This window comes from Lutra lutra, chromosome X, assembly GCF_902655055.1.
Source record: "Lutra lutra chromosome X, mLutLut1.2, whole genome shotgun sequence".
Lineage (NCBI taxonomy): Eukaryota > Metazoa > Chordata > Mammalia > Carnivora > Mustelidae > Lutra > Lutra lutra.
In genome coordinates this window covers 28389852-28405928 of record NC_062296.1, presented here as the reverse complement: position 1 = coordinate 28405928, position 16077 = coordinate 28389852, and the positions used below count along the sequence as shown (strand labels likewise).

Below are 16077 nucleotides of genomic sequence, written 5' to 3'. Positions count from 1 at the left end.
CCACAGAAACTTGGCCAAGAGGTAGAGAAAGATAAAGAACCATTCAAATTGCCCTTCCAGACATCTTCACTTCTCTTCCAGAACATCTCTCCACTTGGATCTTGCCATCACTCCACGAACACCGGGACAGACAGCTTTCTCTTCCGTGCTCTTTGACTTCTTTAGCCAACGCTCAACAGGATCGTCACAAGAAGTTGCTGGTAACTTTTTTCTTTTAAGATTATTTATTTATTTATTTGACAGAGCGAGCGAGCGAAAGAGAGAGAGAGAGAGCCCACAAGTAGGCAGGGAAGCAGGCAGAGGGAGAGGGAGAAGCAGGCTTCTCGCTGAACAGAGAGCCAGCCCGATGCGGGGCTCCATCCCAGGACCCTGGGATCCTGATCTGAGCCAAAGGCAGATGCTTAACCAGCGGAGCCACCCAGGTGCCCCGCTGGTAACCTTTCTAAGAACAGATTTGATCAGTGTCTTCATGGTATTACAAAATGTCAAGGTAGACATTTAAAACTTGATAGTAATCCAAAAAGGAATTTAAGTCAGTCTTATGACTTTGTTGCAGAGGTTCTAGGCTTCCTCTTGTAATGGAAGATTGATTTTATTTATTTATTTATTTATTTATTTTAAAGATTTATTTTTTTATTTGAGAGAGAGAGAGCACAAGCAGGGGAGGGGGTGTGGGGATACAAGTGGAAGAGGCAGAGGGAGACGAAGACTCCCCGCTGAGCAGGGAGCCCGACGTGGGGCTCGATCCCAGGACCCTGGGGTCGTAACCTGAGCTGAAGACAGATATGTAACCAGCTGAACCACTCAGATGCCCAAGATAGAACATTGGGGTTTTTCTTTTGTTCTTGTTTTTTTAAAAAAATATTTTATTTATTTGAGATGGCGTGAGAGAGCGAGAAAGAATGAGAGGGGTAAGGGGAAGAGGGAGAAGCAGACTCCTCGCTGAGCAGGGAGCCTGATGCAGGACTTTGTCCTAGGACTCCAGGATCATGACCTGAGCTGAAGCCAGATGCTTAACTGACTAAGCCACCCAGGCACCCCGGATGGAAGGTTTTAAAGCAGCTGTTTTCTGGGGTGCTTAGGTGGCTCAGTTGGTTAAGCAATCTGACTCTTGATTTCAGCTCAAGTGCCATGTTGGGCGTCCCACTCAGTGGGGGTCTCCTTGCCACACCCATCCTCCCCCACCCCTGCCCATGCTTGTTCTCTCTCTCTTTCTCTCTAAAAAAATAAAATAAAGCAAATAACCCCCCAAAATTCTACTTCCTTCACCTCCTCAAAGCTAACCCCCATATCAGAGAATTCTGAGTATCGTTTGTGTTAGCACTGGGTGTCTGAGGGCCAGTCCCTCTTACACCTTGGTTGGATGAAGTTGGTGGTGGAAATTCACATTTGTATGTTAATATGTGACTTTAATCAGAGTCTGGAGATGATCTGCTGTTAATAATTTGGCATATGGGGGTGCCTGTGTGGCTCAGTCATTAAGCGTCTGCCTTTGGCTTCGGTCATGATCTCAGGGTCCTGGGATCAAACCCCACAGTGGGCTCCCTGCTCAGCGGGAAAGCCTGCTTCTCCCTCTCCTACTCCCCCAGCTTGTGTTCCCTCTCTCGCTGTGTTTCTCTATCAAATAAATAAATAAAATCTTTAAAAAATGTTTTGGCATATGAAAAAATAAAATGCTTTTAATCTAATGAAGAGAGAGGCACTAGAATTTAGCCTCATCTTCAACCCTATGAATGTGTATTTTACATAAAACCAGACAGATTTTCCTAACAACATTAATAATGTACTATTATAACGTAATTGCAATATTATACCAGAAGCATTATCCATGCTAAGTACTCTCCAATTTAGAATGAGTGAATAACATTCAAGAGAAGCGTATCCATTTTCTTCAGCTAAATAATCCCTAAGTTCAAAAGGTAAAATGAATACTTCTTACACAAAATGCAGCCTGTCTGTGGGAGTAGAATTTTGATAGGACTTTGTGAGCTCAGGGCGCCTGGCAGGTTCCGTTGGTAAAGCCTGCAACTCTTTATCTTGAAGTAGTAAGTTCGAGTCCCACATTGGGTGTAGCAAGTACTTAAAAATAAAATCTTTAAAAAAGAATTTGTGAGCTCCCTGCTAGTGAATTTAAAAACCTCCTTGGCCATCTCCTGGCAACTGAGGCTACTATGCCCCCTTCCACTGTGGGGCCAAGACATAGTGTCTGTGGAATTATATACCCATTAAGGTAACCCTTGTTCTGTCCTGTTTTAGTGCATGGCGCCCAAGGTCACCCTGGTTGCTGACAAGCAACTAACAGATGGGGAGAGAGGAAGAGTGGAGAAGGCCCGTGAGCTTCTGAGATTGGCCTGAGTGTGGCACACGCCCCTTCCACCAACATTCTGCTGGTGAGGACTTGGGGGCGATTCCTTCGTGATCTAACCACAATCCCATACCACCTTGGACACTATTCAGCTTTCTGACCCTCATGGTGAAGTGACAGGCACATCCCCAAAGAGACAGTTTCAAACCATTATGCTCAGTGCTAAGATCGAGGTATTCTTAGGGTGCTGTGGGAATATGGAGCACGGGCCTTCGAGAAGCAGCGCAGCATATGGCTTTCTAAGAGCACAGACTCTGGAACCCGACATTGTGGGTTTGCGGTCTGGCTTTGCCACTTATCAAATATGTGATCTTTTACCCTGGAAACAGCAGTGCCTTCCTATAGCACCAGCTCAATTTGGTTGGAGTTCCCATCACTTAGAAGAATGGGCTTCCTAGGGCCCCACTCAGAGACAATGCCACTGGTCTATGCCTCCTTCTTGGAAGTCTGAGCCCTAGCATACAGGGACCCTCCTCCAAGAACAGAGATCCCAGCAGCAGCTAGCAAGCACCTCCTTCCCAGAAGTTGGCGTTTCAGCTTCACGGAGGCCCTCCCCCAAGTTTTAGTAATTATGAATTCTCCTCTTTCCTTCATGGCCCCCCAGCATAGGAATGCTGGCTGCTTCCTGAAGTTTTTACCTCTGGGACACCTTACAGCAGCACTGTCTCATAGAAATATAATGTGAATCACACACCAATCTTTAATTTTCTAGTAGCTACACTAAAAGGGTAAAAAGAAATGGTGAGATTAATTTCAACAGTCTATTATGTTTAACCCAATGTATATGATCTGCTGCATTTCATATAAAATCATATAAAAATGATTAGCTATTTTCATATGAAGTCTTTGAGATCAGGTGTGTATTTTACACTGACAGCATACTTCAATTTGGATGATAAATTTTCACCAGAAATACTTGATCCATATTTTGATTTCATAAAATTTACAGTTGAAGATGTAGATTTACATTTTTTAAGTCATTCTCAATATACTTAGAAGTTTGCCAATAACTGAATTGAGTATCAATTTGTAACTCTTTCAAAAAATATTTTATTTATTAATTTGATAGAGAGAGAGAGAGAGAGAGAGAGAGAGCAAGCAGGGGGAGAAGCAGGCTTCCTGTGGAGGAGGGATCCTGATGCAGGACTTGATCCCAGGACCCCGGGATCATGAGCTGAGCCGAAGGCAGACGGTTAACCGACTGAACCACCTGGGTGTCCCAATTTGTAACTTTTTATTTTGAAATGAGAAGTTGAAAAAATGCTGCAGAGAGTTTCCATGTACCTACCCCCCAGCTCCCCCGCCATTGGTAACATCTTTCCTAACTCTTTCACAACCCAAATCAGAAAATTAATCAGCATGATACAGGGAACTACACTACAGGTCTTAGTCAGATTTCATCAGTTTCACATGTATTTATGTTTTTTTAAAGATTTATTTGTTTATTTTAAAGGAGGGGGTGACGGGCAGGGGGAGAGAAGAGAGAGAATTCCAAGCAGACTCTGTGCTGAGTGTGGAGCCTGACGTGGGCCTCGATCTCACGACCCTGAGATCACAACCCGAGCTGGAACCAGGAGTTAGACGCTCGAGTGACTGTGCACCCCCTCTCCCAGGTGCCCCTAAGCACACTTATATGTTGTATGCCTTTGTGACTGTATGGCACTTTGTCACTTGTGTAGATCTGTTTGATGGCCACCACCACAACCGTGAGACCAAACTGCCCCATCACTGCAGAGGGAGTTCCTCATGCTGCCCCTTCAGGCCTGACCCCCTGGTAACCCAGTAGGTTTTCTTCGTCTTTACAGTCTATAACATGTTGAAATTGGCTTTTGCACTCAGCGCAGTACCCTTAAGATCCGTTCACGTTGTCTGTTGTAGCAGTGCTCTGTTCCTTTTTAGTGCTGAGTAGTATTCTACGGTATGAATGGACCATAGCGTGTTTAACTGTTCACCTATCAAAGAACATTTACAGGGTATGTTTTCAGTTATTGGCTGTACAGATAAAAGCTGCCGGGAACATTCGAGTATGGTTTTGGTGGGGGCAGGCATACATTTTGATTTCTGCAGGCTGAATGCCCAGGAGTGTGATCGCTGAGCATATGATGACTCTGTGTGTAATTGCCAGAGTGCTTTCCAGAGTGGCCCGACCATTGTGCGTTCTTACCAACAACGAAAGAGAGAAGTCCATTTGTTGGCATCTTCGTCAGCACGTGGTGTGATCAGTGTTCTTTATTTCAACCCTTCGGATCAGTAGGTAGCAGCATCACATTGTGGTTCCAATTTGCATTCGCCTAATGGCTCGTGATGCTGAACCTTCCTTCATGCACTGATTTGCTGTCTGTCTGTCATTTGGGGGGAAGTATCTGTTAAGTCTTCCCCATTTAAAAATTGGGTGGTTGGTTTCTTACAGTTGAGTTTTGAGAATTCTTTATATATCCTGGATACAAATCCTTTATAAAAGGTATAATTTGCAAATACGTTCTCCCAGTGTGTAGCTTGTCTTTTTATCCTCTTAACAGGGTCTTTCACAGAATGAAAGGTTTTCATTTTGATGAAGTTCAATCTATCCATCTTTTCTTTTATGTCTTGCTTTTGGTGTTATGCCTAAGAACTCTTTACTTAATGCTAGGTCATGAAAATTTTCTCCTACATCTTCTTCTGAAATATTATAATTTTGCTTTTAAATCTGTGATCCAGTTTGAGTTAACTTTTATGTAAGGAATGAGGTTGAGACCTAGGTTTGTTATTCTGTTTTTGCCTCTGCATATCTCATTTTCCCAACACCACTGGTTGAAAAAAAAAAAAAAAAGAACCTATTTTTGGTGTCCCACGACCACTCAGGGTCAGTGTTTCACTGGATAGACCCACCAGACCAACTGCAGGCTTTACTTACAACTAAAGTTTATTACAGCGAAAGATACCACAAGCCATAGGAAAACTATGCATGGGACAGAGTTCGGAGAGGTCGGGTACAGACTTCCCCATCAGAAGCCACACAGAATGTGCATTCTCTGTAGCAGGCAACTGCAGGGCCAAGAACAGCCCTGCCCAGGGAAACCTGTGCCTGTCTCAGGATCTGAGACTTTTATGTGCAGGGGAATGGCTCTGTCATGGCAATCTGGGGACACAGGCTGCAGAAGCAGAGGCATGACCTGCAATTTACCTGAGTGGCTTTTAAAAACTATTTCATTTATTTGAGAGGGAGAGAAAGAGCGCACAAGAGCATGAGCTGGGTAAAAGAAGGGGAGTGGGAGAGTGAGAAGCAGACTCCCCACTGAGCAAGGAGCCTGATATGGACTCCATCCAAGGACTCTGGGATCATGACCCAAACTGAAGACAGATGCTTAACTGACTGAGCCACCCAGGCATCCAGTTTATCTGAGTCTTAGCAGAACTCCTTGGAATCCACTGAGAACATGAGAGGATGAGAGGCACATTTGTTCTGGAATCATCCTTTTTGATACGTGGGATGAGGAGCGTAGGTTGCCATTACCTTCGGCTACTCTGCCTTTCATTCTCTGCGTGAGTAATAGACTATCTGAACCTAATGACAGCTCATTGTGTCTTTATTGGCTGAATCTGTGAGGCCTTACTTAACCTTTCCTCACACACCATCGAATGGCTTTTTCGCTTTTATCAAAAATCAGTTTCTTTGACATATGAATGACATACAATAAATCGCACGTATTTAAAGCTTACAATTTCCGGCGTGGCTCATGCAGACACCTATGAAACTCTCACTGCAATCAGGATACTGATCACAACCAAGGGCACTTGGAAACTTTGGGCTGTGCTCAGCATCTTGATTATGGTGTTGGTTTCACAGGTGTATACCTATGCCAAACCAGAAATTATACAGTGTGATACCCAGACAAATACACCAATAGGGCAAAATAGAGAAATCAGAAATATACTCGCAAATACAGACAGCTGGTTTTTTACATAGACAAAAAGACAATTCATCAGAAAAAGAACAACCTGTTCAGCAAATGGTGCTAGAGCTATTAGATATTTATCTGCAAGGGGAAAAAAAACAACTTGAATTCATACTTTGTCCCATCCCCAAAATTAACTCAAAATGGATCATAGAATTAAATATATTTTAAAAGCTGAAACTATAAAAGTCCTCCAAGAAAATACAGGAGAAAAATCTTCATGACCTTGAGCTAGGCCATGATTTCTTAGATATGACACCAGAAGCACAATACATTAGAAATGAATTGATAAATTAGACTTCATGAACATATAAAACTTTGGCTCCTTCAAAGACGCTGTTAGGACAATGAGAAGGTAATTCACAGCCTGGGAGAAAATATTTGCAAAGCATATACCTGATAAAAGATTTGCATCCAGAATATGTAAAATAATCCAAAAACCCAGTAAGAAGAAAGTGAACAAGCCAGTCAATATAAAATGGGCAAGAGATTTGAACAGGCATTTCACCGAAGACATACAGATGGCACAGAAGCACATGGAAAGACATTCAACACCATTGGTCACTAGGTAGATAAATGCAAATTAAAAACCATAATGAAATAACACTACACACCAAACAGAATAGCTAAAATGAAAAAGAATGGCCAAAGCAAGTGTGGCCAAGGATACCAATAAAGCTGAGCTCTCTTACATAGCTGGTGGTGATGTCAATGGTACCACTTTGTAAACAATTTGGCGGGGGGTTTTGTTTATTTTTACTTTTTGTTTTTTTTTTTAAGGTTTTGTTTATTTGAGAGAGAAAGAAAGAGAGAGCACAGCAGAGGAGAGAGGCAGAGGGAGAAGCAGGCTTCCTGCTGAGCAGGGACCCCCCCCCTTACCCCCGCACCACCCCAACCCAGGACTCAATCCCAGGACCCTGGGATCATGACTTGAGCTAAAAGCAGATGCTTAACCGACTGAGCCACCCAGGCGCCCCAGTTTGGTGATGGTTTAAATAGTTAAACATGTACTATGAAACGATTTAGCCATTATTCTCCTAGATGTTCACCCAAGACGAAAGAACGCATGCATCCATAGAAAGTCTTGTACACAGAAGTTCATAGAAGCTTTATTTGCAATAGCCAAAAAGTGGGAACAAGCCAAACATCCGTCAGCGGTGAACGGATAAACAAACAGGTGAATGGGCCAATCAAACTTACCAAGAACTGTCACAATTATAGTGTGCAGTCTATGCCTGACGCACAAATAAAGTAATAACTTCTATTTAGATTTTCTTTAGTTTCTCCCAGCCATACTTTATATTTTTCACTGTACAGGTTTTGCCTATCTTTTGTCTGATTTATCATTTAATATTTTACGTGTTATTGTTTTTTTAATGCTTTTTTTAAAAAAGATTTTATTTATTTATTTGACAGAGAGAGATCACAAGTAGGCAGAGAGATAGGCAGAGGGGCGGGGGAAGCAGGATTCCCCCTGAGCAGAGAGCCTGATGCAGGGCTCGATCCCAGGACCCTGAGATCATGACCTGAGCCGGAGGCAGAGGCTTAACCCACTGAACCACCCAGGCGCCCCTATTTTAGGTACTACTGTAAATGATATTTTTAAATTCCAGTTCATTGGTTCAATTGTTCAGTATAATGGTTTTCAGTGTAAAAAAAAATATGTATTAATGACGTAGACTACAACTTTACTGAACTCGCATGTTCTAGAAGCTTATTTTAGATTTCATCCAGTTTTCTGTATACGAACAGGTTATCTGCAAGTAAAGAATATTGTACTTCTTTACAATTTAGGTGCCTTTTACTGCATTTTCTTGCCTAATCGCTCTAGCCAGACCTTCCAGGACAGTGCTGAATGCCCTTCGGTGGCTAATGATCTAGGGAAAACATTCGGGCTTTCACCATTAAGTGTGATGTTAGGTGGAGGTTTTGCATAGATGCCCTTTATCAGGTTGATGATGTTTCCTTCTATTTCTAGTTTGCTCAGAGCTATTATCAGTAATGAATGTAGGATTTTATCACATGATGATTCTCTCTCTATTGAGATGATCTTATGGCCTTTCTCCGTTTCTTTGCTACTGTGGTGCATTATATTGATTTATTTTTTAATGTAAATCAAACTTGCATTCCTGACATAGACCACACTTGCAAATGGTATATTATTCTTTTTACATATTGCTGGATTCAATTTGCTAAAATTTTATTTCTGGTCTTTGCCTCTGTGTGCATGAAGGATATTAGCATGCAGTTTTACTTATTTAATTTTTATTTAAATAATGTTATTTACTTTAGTATCAGGGTAATGCTGTCTTCATGGAATGAATTAGAAGTATTCCTCCCTTTAATTTTCTGGAAGAAGGTGGGTGAAATTGACAACTATTTCTACCTCGGGCTTTTATAAGAAATCCCCAGTGAAAACCTCTGGGCCTGGAGTTTACATTGTGAAAAGTTTTATAATTGCAAATTCAGTGTCTCTAATAAGCTTAGGACTATTCACGTTATATGTATCTTTTTGAATGAGCTTTGATAGTTTGTGTTTTTCAAGCAATTAGTCCATTTCATCTGAGTTCTCAAATCTCTTGACTTATATAAATCCTTTCATAATATTTCTTTCTTATCCTCTCAAATTTGTAGAATCTGCTGTGCCATCTTCTTTCTCATTTCTGACGTTATTAATTTGTGTTTTCTCTTTTGCCTGATCTGCCCAGCCAGAGTTTTATTAACTCTGCTCATTATCTGAAAGAACCAACTTTTAGGATCATAGAGCTTCTCTGTTTAGTTTCTGCTTTCTGTCTCATTGATTTCTGCTGCTTCTTACTTTGGGCTTTGTCTGATTTACTTTGTCTAGTTCCTTAAGGTAGAAGCCGACATCAATGATCCGAACTCTTTCTTTTCTTACCTATGCATTCAGTGCTATAAATTTTCCTCCACATACTTATTTCGAGGTATCTGACACATTTTGATACGTTATGTTCTCGTTTTCATTTAGTGACAAATACTTTACGATGTCCCTTTTGATTTTTTTTTCTTTGACACGTGTTATTTGTAAATGTGTTATTATTTAGTTGCCAGATATTTGGGGGAGTGTCCATATCTCTTATTAAAATCTAATTTAATTCTCTTGATGTCAGAACACATACTAAGGATGACCCAGGATGCTTTTTGCTCTGTGTATTTTGAAACTTGAAGCTTCATGATTAGGTGCATAAACATTCAGATCGTTATATCCTCTTGACCAATTGACCCCTTTATTATTCTCATCCTGGGTAATACTGTGTGGTCGGAAATCTACTTGCTTGTTATTAACATAGCCATCTGTCTTTCCTGCATCTGGTTATTAGTTAGCTAGGTTTATTAGTTTACTGTGGCTGCCATAAAAAAGTACCAAAATCTTGTTGACTTAGAACAAAATATTTATTCTCCTACAGTTCTGGAAGTGAGAATTCTAAAATCAAGAAAAGACAGTACCGCATCCCTGAGGCTCTAGGGAAGAAACCAGTCCTCGCCTCTTTCTGCTTCTGGTGTCAGCATTCTTTGGCTTGTGACTACATCTCTTCCTGTGTTTTATCTTCATATTGCTTTTTCTGTGTGTGTCTTATCTCCCTCTGTGTGTCTCTTAGAAGGGTATGTGTGATTGCATTTAGGGCTCTCCTGGATAAACTTCTCTTCTCAAAACCCTTGAGTTAAATCATACCTTTTGCCAAATAAGGTGATATTCACAGGTTCTGGGGATTAGAACATGGATGTATCTTTGGGGACACCATTCAGCCTACTACACAAGGTATATCTTTTCCTATTGTTTTATTTATTTTTAAAGATTTTATTTATTTATTTGAGACAGAGAGTGTACGCGGTGAGAGGGGCAGAGGACAGAGGGAGAGGGAGAAGCAGGCTCCCCACTGAGCAGGGAGCCTTACGTGGGGCTCAATCCCAGGACCCCAGGATCATGACCCGAGCTGAAGGCAGACGCTTGATCGACTGAGCCAACCAGGTGCCCCTCCCATCCTTTTATTTTCAACTTATTTGTATGTTTATAGTTCAAGTCTATTGTGAACAGCATACACTTGTGTCTTGTGTTTTTTATCCAGTCTGACAGTGTGTTCCTTTTAATTGAGGTGTATGGTAGATAATAATAGACCCCCCAAAGATGTCCACATTCTTATCCTGTGAACCTGTACAATAGTAAGCTAACATGGCAAAAGGGCCATTGCAGATGTGCTAAGTTAAGAATTTTGATATGGGAAGCGTATCCTGGCTTATTGGGGTGGGCGCAATGGAATCACAAAGTCTACAGAGACAAAGGCCAGAGGGTCAGAGGGAGAAGGAGAGGTAATGACACAGCAAAGGTTGGAGTCCTTTGCTCTGAATATTGTGTAAGGGGCCATGAGCTAAGGGATGCAGGCAGCCTCTGGAAGTTGTTAAAAGGGAGGAAACCGATTCTCCCCTAGAGCCTCTGGAAGGAATGGAGATCTGCTGACACTTGGATTTTTAGCTCAGTGAGACCCGTGTCAGATTTCTGACCTGAGGAACTAACTATAAGGTGATGTATGTTGTTGTAAGCCATTAAGTTAGTGGTAACTTGTTATAGCAGCAGTAGAAAAGTCACATAAGGTGCTTAGATCATTTATATTTAATGTGATTATTGATATAATTAGGTTTAAATCTTTCATCTTGCTGTTTGTTTTCTCTCTGGGTCATCTGCAGTTCCTTTTTCCCCCTGCCTTCTGTCGGATTATTTGAATGTTTTCGTTTTTATTTTTATGTCGTTTGTTGGCTTTTTGGCTATCATTCTTGGTTTTTTAATTTTAGTGATTGCTTTGCAGTTTAGAATACAGAGCTTTACTTTATCATCCTCTACCTTTAAGTGCTATCCTATCACTTTACAAATAATGTAAAAACTTTACAGTAGTGTGCCTCTACTTCCCCCTTGGTCTTTATACTATAGCTTTTTTAAAAAGAGTCACCTATTTATTTGAGGGGGAGAGAGAGAAAATGCGTGAGCAGCGGCAGAGGGAGAGGGAGAAGCAGACTCCCCAGTGAGCATGGAGCCTGACATGGGACTTGACCGCAGGACCTATGAGATCATGACCTGAGCCAAAACCAAGAGTCAGGTGCTTAACCAACTGAGCCACCCAGGCGTCCCTATTCTATAGTTTTCATATAATTTATTTATGCATAAGTTGTAAAGCCCACAATACATTTTTATTATTTTTGTTTATAGTCAATTATCTCTTAAAGAGATTTAGGAAATAGGAAAAATATCTTATGTATTTACTCATAAAGTTTCTGTTTGTAATATTCTTTATTACTTTGTATAGATCCATATATTTTTATCTGGTTTCATTTTCTTTCTGCTTAAAGGATATCCCTCAATATTTATTACAATTCAGGTCTGCTGGTGATGACTTTTTTTTTTTTTTAAAGGAGAGAGAAAGCACACAAGCATGCAGAGAGGCAGGCAGAGGTAGAGAGAGAGGCGCAGAGAGAGGCGCAGAGAGAGGCAGGCTCCCCGCCGAGCAAGGAGCCTGATGCGGGACTCGATCCCAGGACCCCAGGATCATGACCTGAGCCGAAGGCAGCGGCTTAACCCACTGAGCCACCCAGGCGTCCCTGGTGATGACTTTTTTAATTTGGACATCGATCTTGTATTCCCATGGTCACCTCTATAGATATATATATTTTTTAAAGATTTTATTTATTTATTTGACAGAGAGAGAGAGATCACAAGGTGGCAGAGAGGCTGGCAGGAGAGAGAGAGAAGGAAGCAGGCTTCCCGCTGAGCAGAGAGCCCGATGTGGGGCTCGATCCCAGGACCCTGAGATCATGACCTGAGCCGAAGGCAGAGGCTTAACCCACTGAGCCACCCAGGTCCCCCAGTGATGACTTTTTAAATCTTATGCATGTCTAAATCTTATGTATATCTTTATTTCACTTTTGCTTTTTTTTACTTTTGCCTTTTAAAAAATTTTTAAAAATCATGATAAAATACGTATAACTTCAAATTTGCCATCGAAGCCATTTTAAGTGCACAGTTCAGTGACATTAATCATCACTGGCCATCTCTAGAACTCTTTTCACCTTGTAAAACTGAAACTCTAGGGCTCCTGGGTCCTCAATCAGTTAAGCGTCTGCCTTCAGCTCAGGTCATGATCCCAGGGACCTGAGATCGAGTCCCATAGTGGGATCCCTGCTCAGCGGGGAAGTCTGCTTCTCCCTCTGTCCCTCCCCCTGCTCATGTTCACTCTCCCTCTCTCTCTCAAATAAATAAATAAAATCTTTAAAAAAGAAACCCTGAAACTCTATACCCATGAAATAATTCCACTTTTTTCCTCTCCCTCAGCCTCCAGCAACCACTATTTTCCTCTCTATTTCTATAAATTTGACTATCCTAGTACCTCATATAAGTAAGACTATACAGTATTTGTATTTATATTAAATCCCCGCTGGTCCAATTGCTCACGCAGTGTTTGCTCCCGGTCAGACCCTGGCCGACACATCTGTTCAGACAATTTCATCCTCAAGGCAGCACGGCGATCGTACTGAGAATCCCCGTGACGTGGGTTCAGCTGTCACTTCCTAGCTGTCCGAGCCAATAACTTAATATCTCTAATCCTCAGAATATTACCAGGTAAACATGGAGAGAGTAATACCTACTACCCAGAGTTCTTTTGTGAGGAGCTATGAGACCACCAGACACACTACAGGTGTTCAAGACACACTATTTCGTTTCAGCCATTTCTTCATCAGCGTCCTCTGGGCACTGCGATCTATCCGTCTCAGCAACAGCCTCCCAGAGTATTTCCTCCTCCCTCCCCATCAATCCCACACTGTTCTGTGGCCCTTTCTCTGGGCATTCAACAAATGCTTATCTTTTTTTTTTTTAAGATTTTATTTTTATTTATTTGACAGAGAAATCACAAGTAGGCAGAGAGGTGGACAGAGAGAGGGGGGGAAGCAGGTTCCCTGCTGGGCAGAGAGACTGATGTGGGGCTGGATCCCAGGACCCTGAGATCATGACCCAAGCCGAAGGCAGAGGCTTAACCCACTGAGCCACCCAGGCGCCCCAACAAATGCTTATCTTAAAAAGTAACCAAAGCTCATTGTGAATGAGTTATGGTGGCTTAGAATGTTCTGGAAGAGGAGAAGCAATGGATGTATTTTTGGTGCCAAGATAGGGTCAATAAAAGGACATGCTAGGTGGGGAAGGACAACGTTTGGTTGCCCCAACCTAGCCCGCAGAGCAATGTCCGCACGGCACCACGGTGAAGGTCTGAGTCGACTCTCCCGGAATGAGATTACTTTCTCTGTAGCTCCTTTAGCAAGGGCCCGGTGTGTCCACCTACTCAGGATCGTTTCACTCTCAAATCCCAGGAAAGCCTGTTCTTCCCAGGCAGCAACCCATGCCTGAGGCCTCCCCTAAGCCTTGCCTCAGCTTCCTCTTTACGTGTTCTGTTTCTTGCTCTCTCCTAGAGGATGAGGGCTATGGAGAAGAGGACCTTCAAACTCTTGCTTCAGCACACAACCAGGCTATTGTACTTCTCACCATCTGTCGCCATCTCTAAGCACTGAGCCCCACTGTGTCAGACAGTACTTCCCCATCCCCTAAGCCCTCCCCACCCCCACCAAGGACACTGTTGTGTGATCCCTGGGTAGCTTGGCTTTCAAGGGAAGGTAAGCCACAGAAGAGAATGACCCCTTCTTGGATTACTGTATCTCCCACTCATGGTTCCAAGTTACTGTCCTTGAACTTGATATTCGAGAAAACTATAAGCCTCTACCAGGACAGCCGTTCCTCTCCACGCGTGGGTTGTTCTCTCTTAGCTTGGCTCACCGGAAATGAAGAAAACAAGCTATTTTTTTTTTAAAGTTACTGAGACTCGATATTAAAGATTCACTCCTTTCTCTGTTTCTCAAATGGTCACTGTGTACCTGCAACGTACAGGGAGTTTCTGACAGTGTCCTCCTTAGCATACCAGTTTGCTTTCTGATCACTCCATCAGCCCAACTCTGGGGAAACCTGAAAACCTCTACGTGGTTCAGTTACAAAAGCAAACAAGCCACATAGAGTCGGGCAACTTCTAAATGACCATCAGCAGATCTTTCCAGGTTGCCCTGAAAGGCAAACACAACTCGAATCCCAGGTGTGAATATAAAATAATGTGATAATCGCCTTCTGAAAAGAAACCCAGGAGGGTAGGGATGAGCTTGTCCAAGGACATCATCTCCCAGTTAGTGGAGTCACCTTCCCAATCTGTGCCCTGGTTCTTTCCCGAGTGGCCACAGCTACTTATCTTTTAAAATTCGACCTCATCTCCTCCTTCAGGAAGCTGGCCCTCGCCCCATGTCTGGGTTGGAGGCCCCTCTTCTGGGCACCCTGGGCATCCCATGCTCACATCGGTCAAAGCACTTACCACACTGATTGTCTCCCTTACCTGGCTGAGGGCTCCCTGAGAGTCGGGAAGATGTCCCTTTGATCCTGTATCCCTGGGGCCAGGCACATCCAGTACTAGTTGCTCAGTAGCTGTTGGTTAGTCGACTAAAAAATGTCCGTGCATCATAGTTTGGGACTATGTTCTACCATGGCCAGTCTTTCTTCTTTTAGCAGAGAATGCAATTTTCAGAAAAACAGATGGCACTCGGAAACATGTTGGGCAAATAAGGTATTTACCAAACTGAGTAACACTGTCTTTATTTATTTATTTTTTTAATAAGATTTTATTTAGTTATTTGACAGAGAGATCACAAGTAGACAGAGAGGCAGACGGAGAGAGATGGGGGAGCAGGCTCCCCGCTGAGCAGAGAGCCCAATGTGGGGACCCAGGACCCTGAGATCATGACCCAAGCCGAAGGCAGAGGCTCAACCCACTGAGCCACCCAGGTGCCCCCACTGTCTTGATTTAAAGAGGAGCTGTCGTCATGACAGATTCACTGCTTTCCTTCTGTGGATCCTAAACTGGCTCTCAAAATGATTCCAAGGAAGGAATTCACAAAAGGTTTTGAGCAGCAGAAGCTTCCCAGGACAGTAACTTTGAAATCTACATTCATTGAGACGTTTAAGGTCCAATATGTGTTTAGAGAAAAAAGATCCAACAAATAAGCATTTGTGTTGAAAATTACTGAAGGCCTGCTCTAGGGAGCAGGGCATACCATTTAGAGGTTAAGAGCGTTACTCTGGGGCTGGACTGTTTGGGTTCAAATCCCAGCTCGGCATCTAACTTAGCTCCATAGTCTCTGACGCATTACTCAGCCCACTGGTACGCCAACATAGAGTCATTGGGGGGATTAATTGCGTTAATCCCATAAAGTGCTTAGCATATAGGGCCAACTGTCATGGTGTGAGAAACATCTGAGACAGGGAGGAGTCTGGTAGCCATAAGCATCTCAGCGTAGTTCTAGAAGCTCTGAATGCCCTCCACGCGATTCAAAACATTGTGTCCTGAGAATATGAGTGTCAGTACAACCAGATGCTTGGTATTCATGGTAGTGAGAACAGAAGGACCTGAGACTAGAGATAACATTCTTCCACTAAAATTCTTCCTTTTTTTTTTTTTAACAAAGAAATGGTATGTGCTGTTAATGCTTGTGAAAGAATTCAGTGTTCCTCATTTCACTTGGAATAGAAGCTAGCATAGACAGATAATTCATAGACCCTTATAATCAATATGTCTCTCTCTCTCAAAAAAAATTCGGGGGGGCTCCTGGGTGGCTCAGCCCTTAAGTGTCTGCCTTTGGCTCAGGTCATGATCCCAGGGTCCTGGGATCAAGCCCCATATCCGG

The 16077-nt window shown here is 42.6% G+C and overlaps 1 protein-coding gene across 3 annotated transcripts in view; it reads left to right on the top strand.

Moving 5' to 3' along the window:
* The window catches only part of LOC125092396 (uncharacterized), a 70784-nt gene extending 56594 nt beyond the window's left edge, over window positions 1–14190 (top strand). For all 3 annotated transcript variants that reach the window (XR_007124892.1, XR_007124893.1, XM_047716840.1), the window contains exons 6-8: window positions 82–200; window positions 2257–2390; window positions 13771–14190. Coding sequence is in view for 1 of the 3 variants with exons in the window: in XM_047716840.1 (XP_047572796.1) it covers window positions 82–200; window positions 2257–2355 (218 nt within the window). In the remaining 2 variants the exon portion in view is untranslated. The remainder of the gene's footprint in view (window positions 1–81; window positions 201–2256; window positions 2391–13770) is intronic.
* The last annotated feature ends 1887 nt before the right edge of the window (window positions 14191–16077 follow it).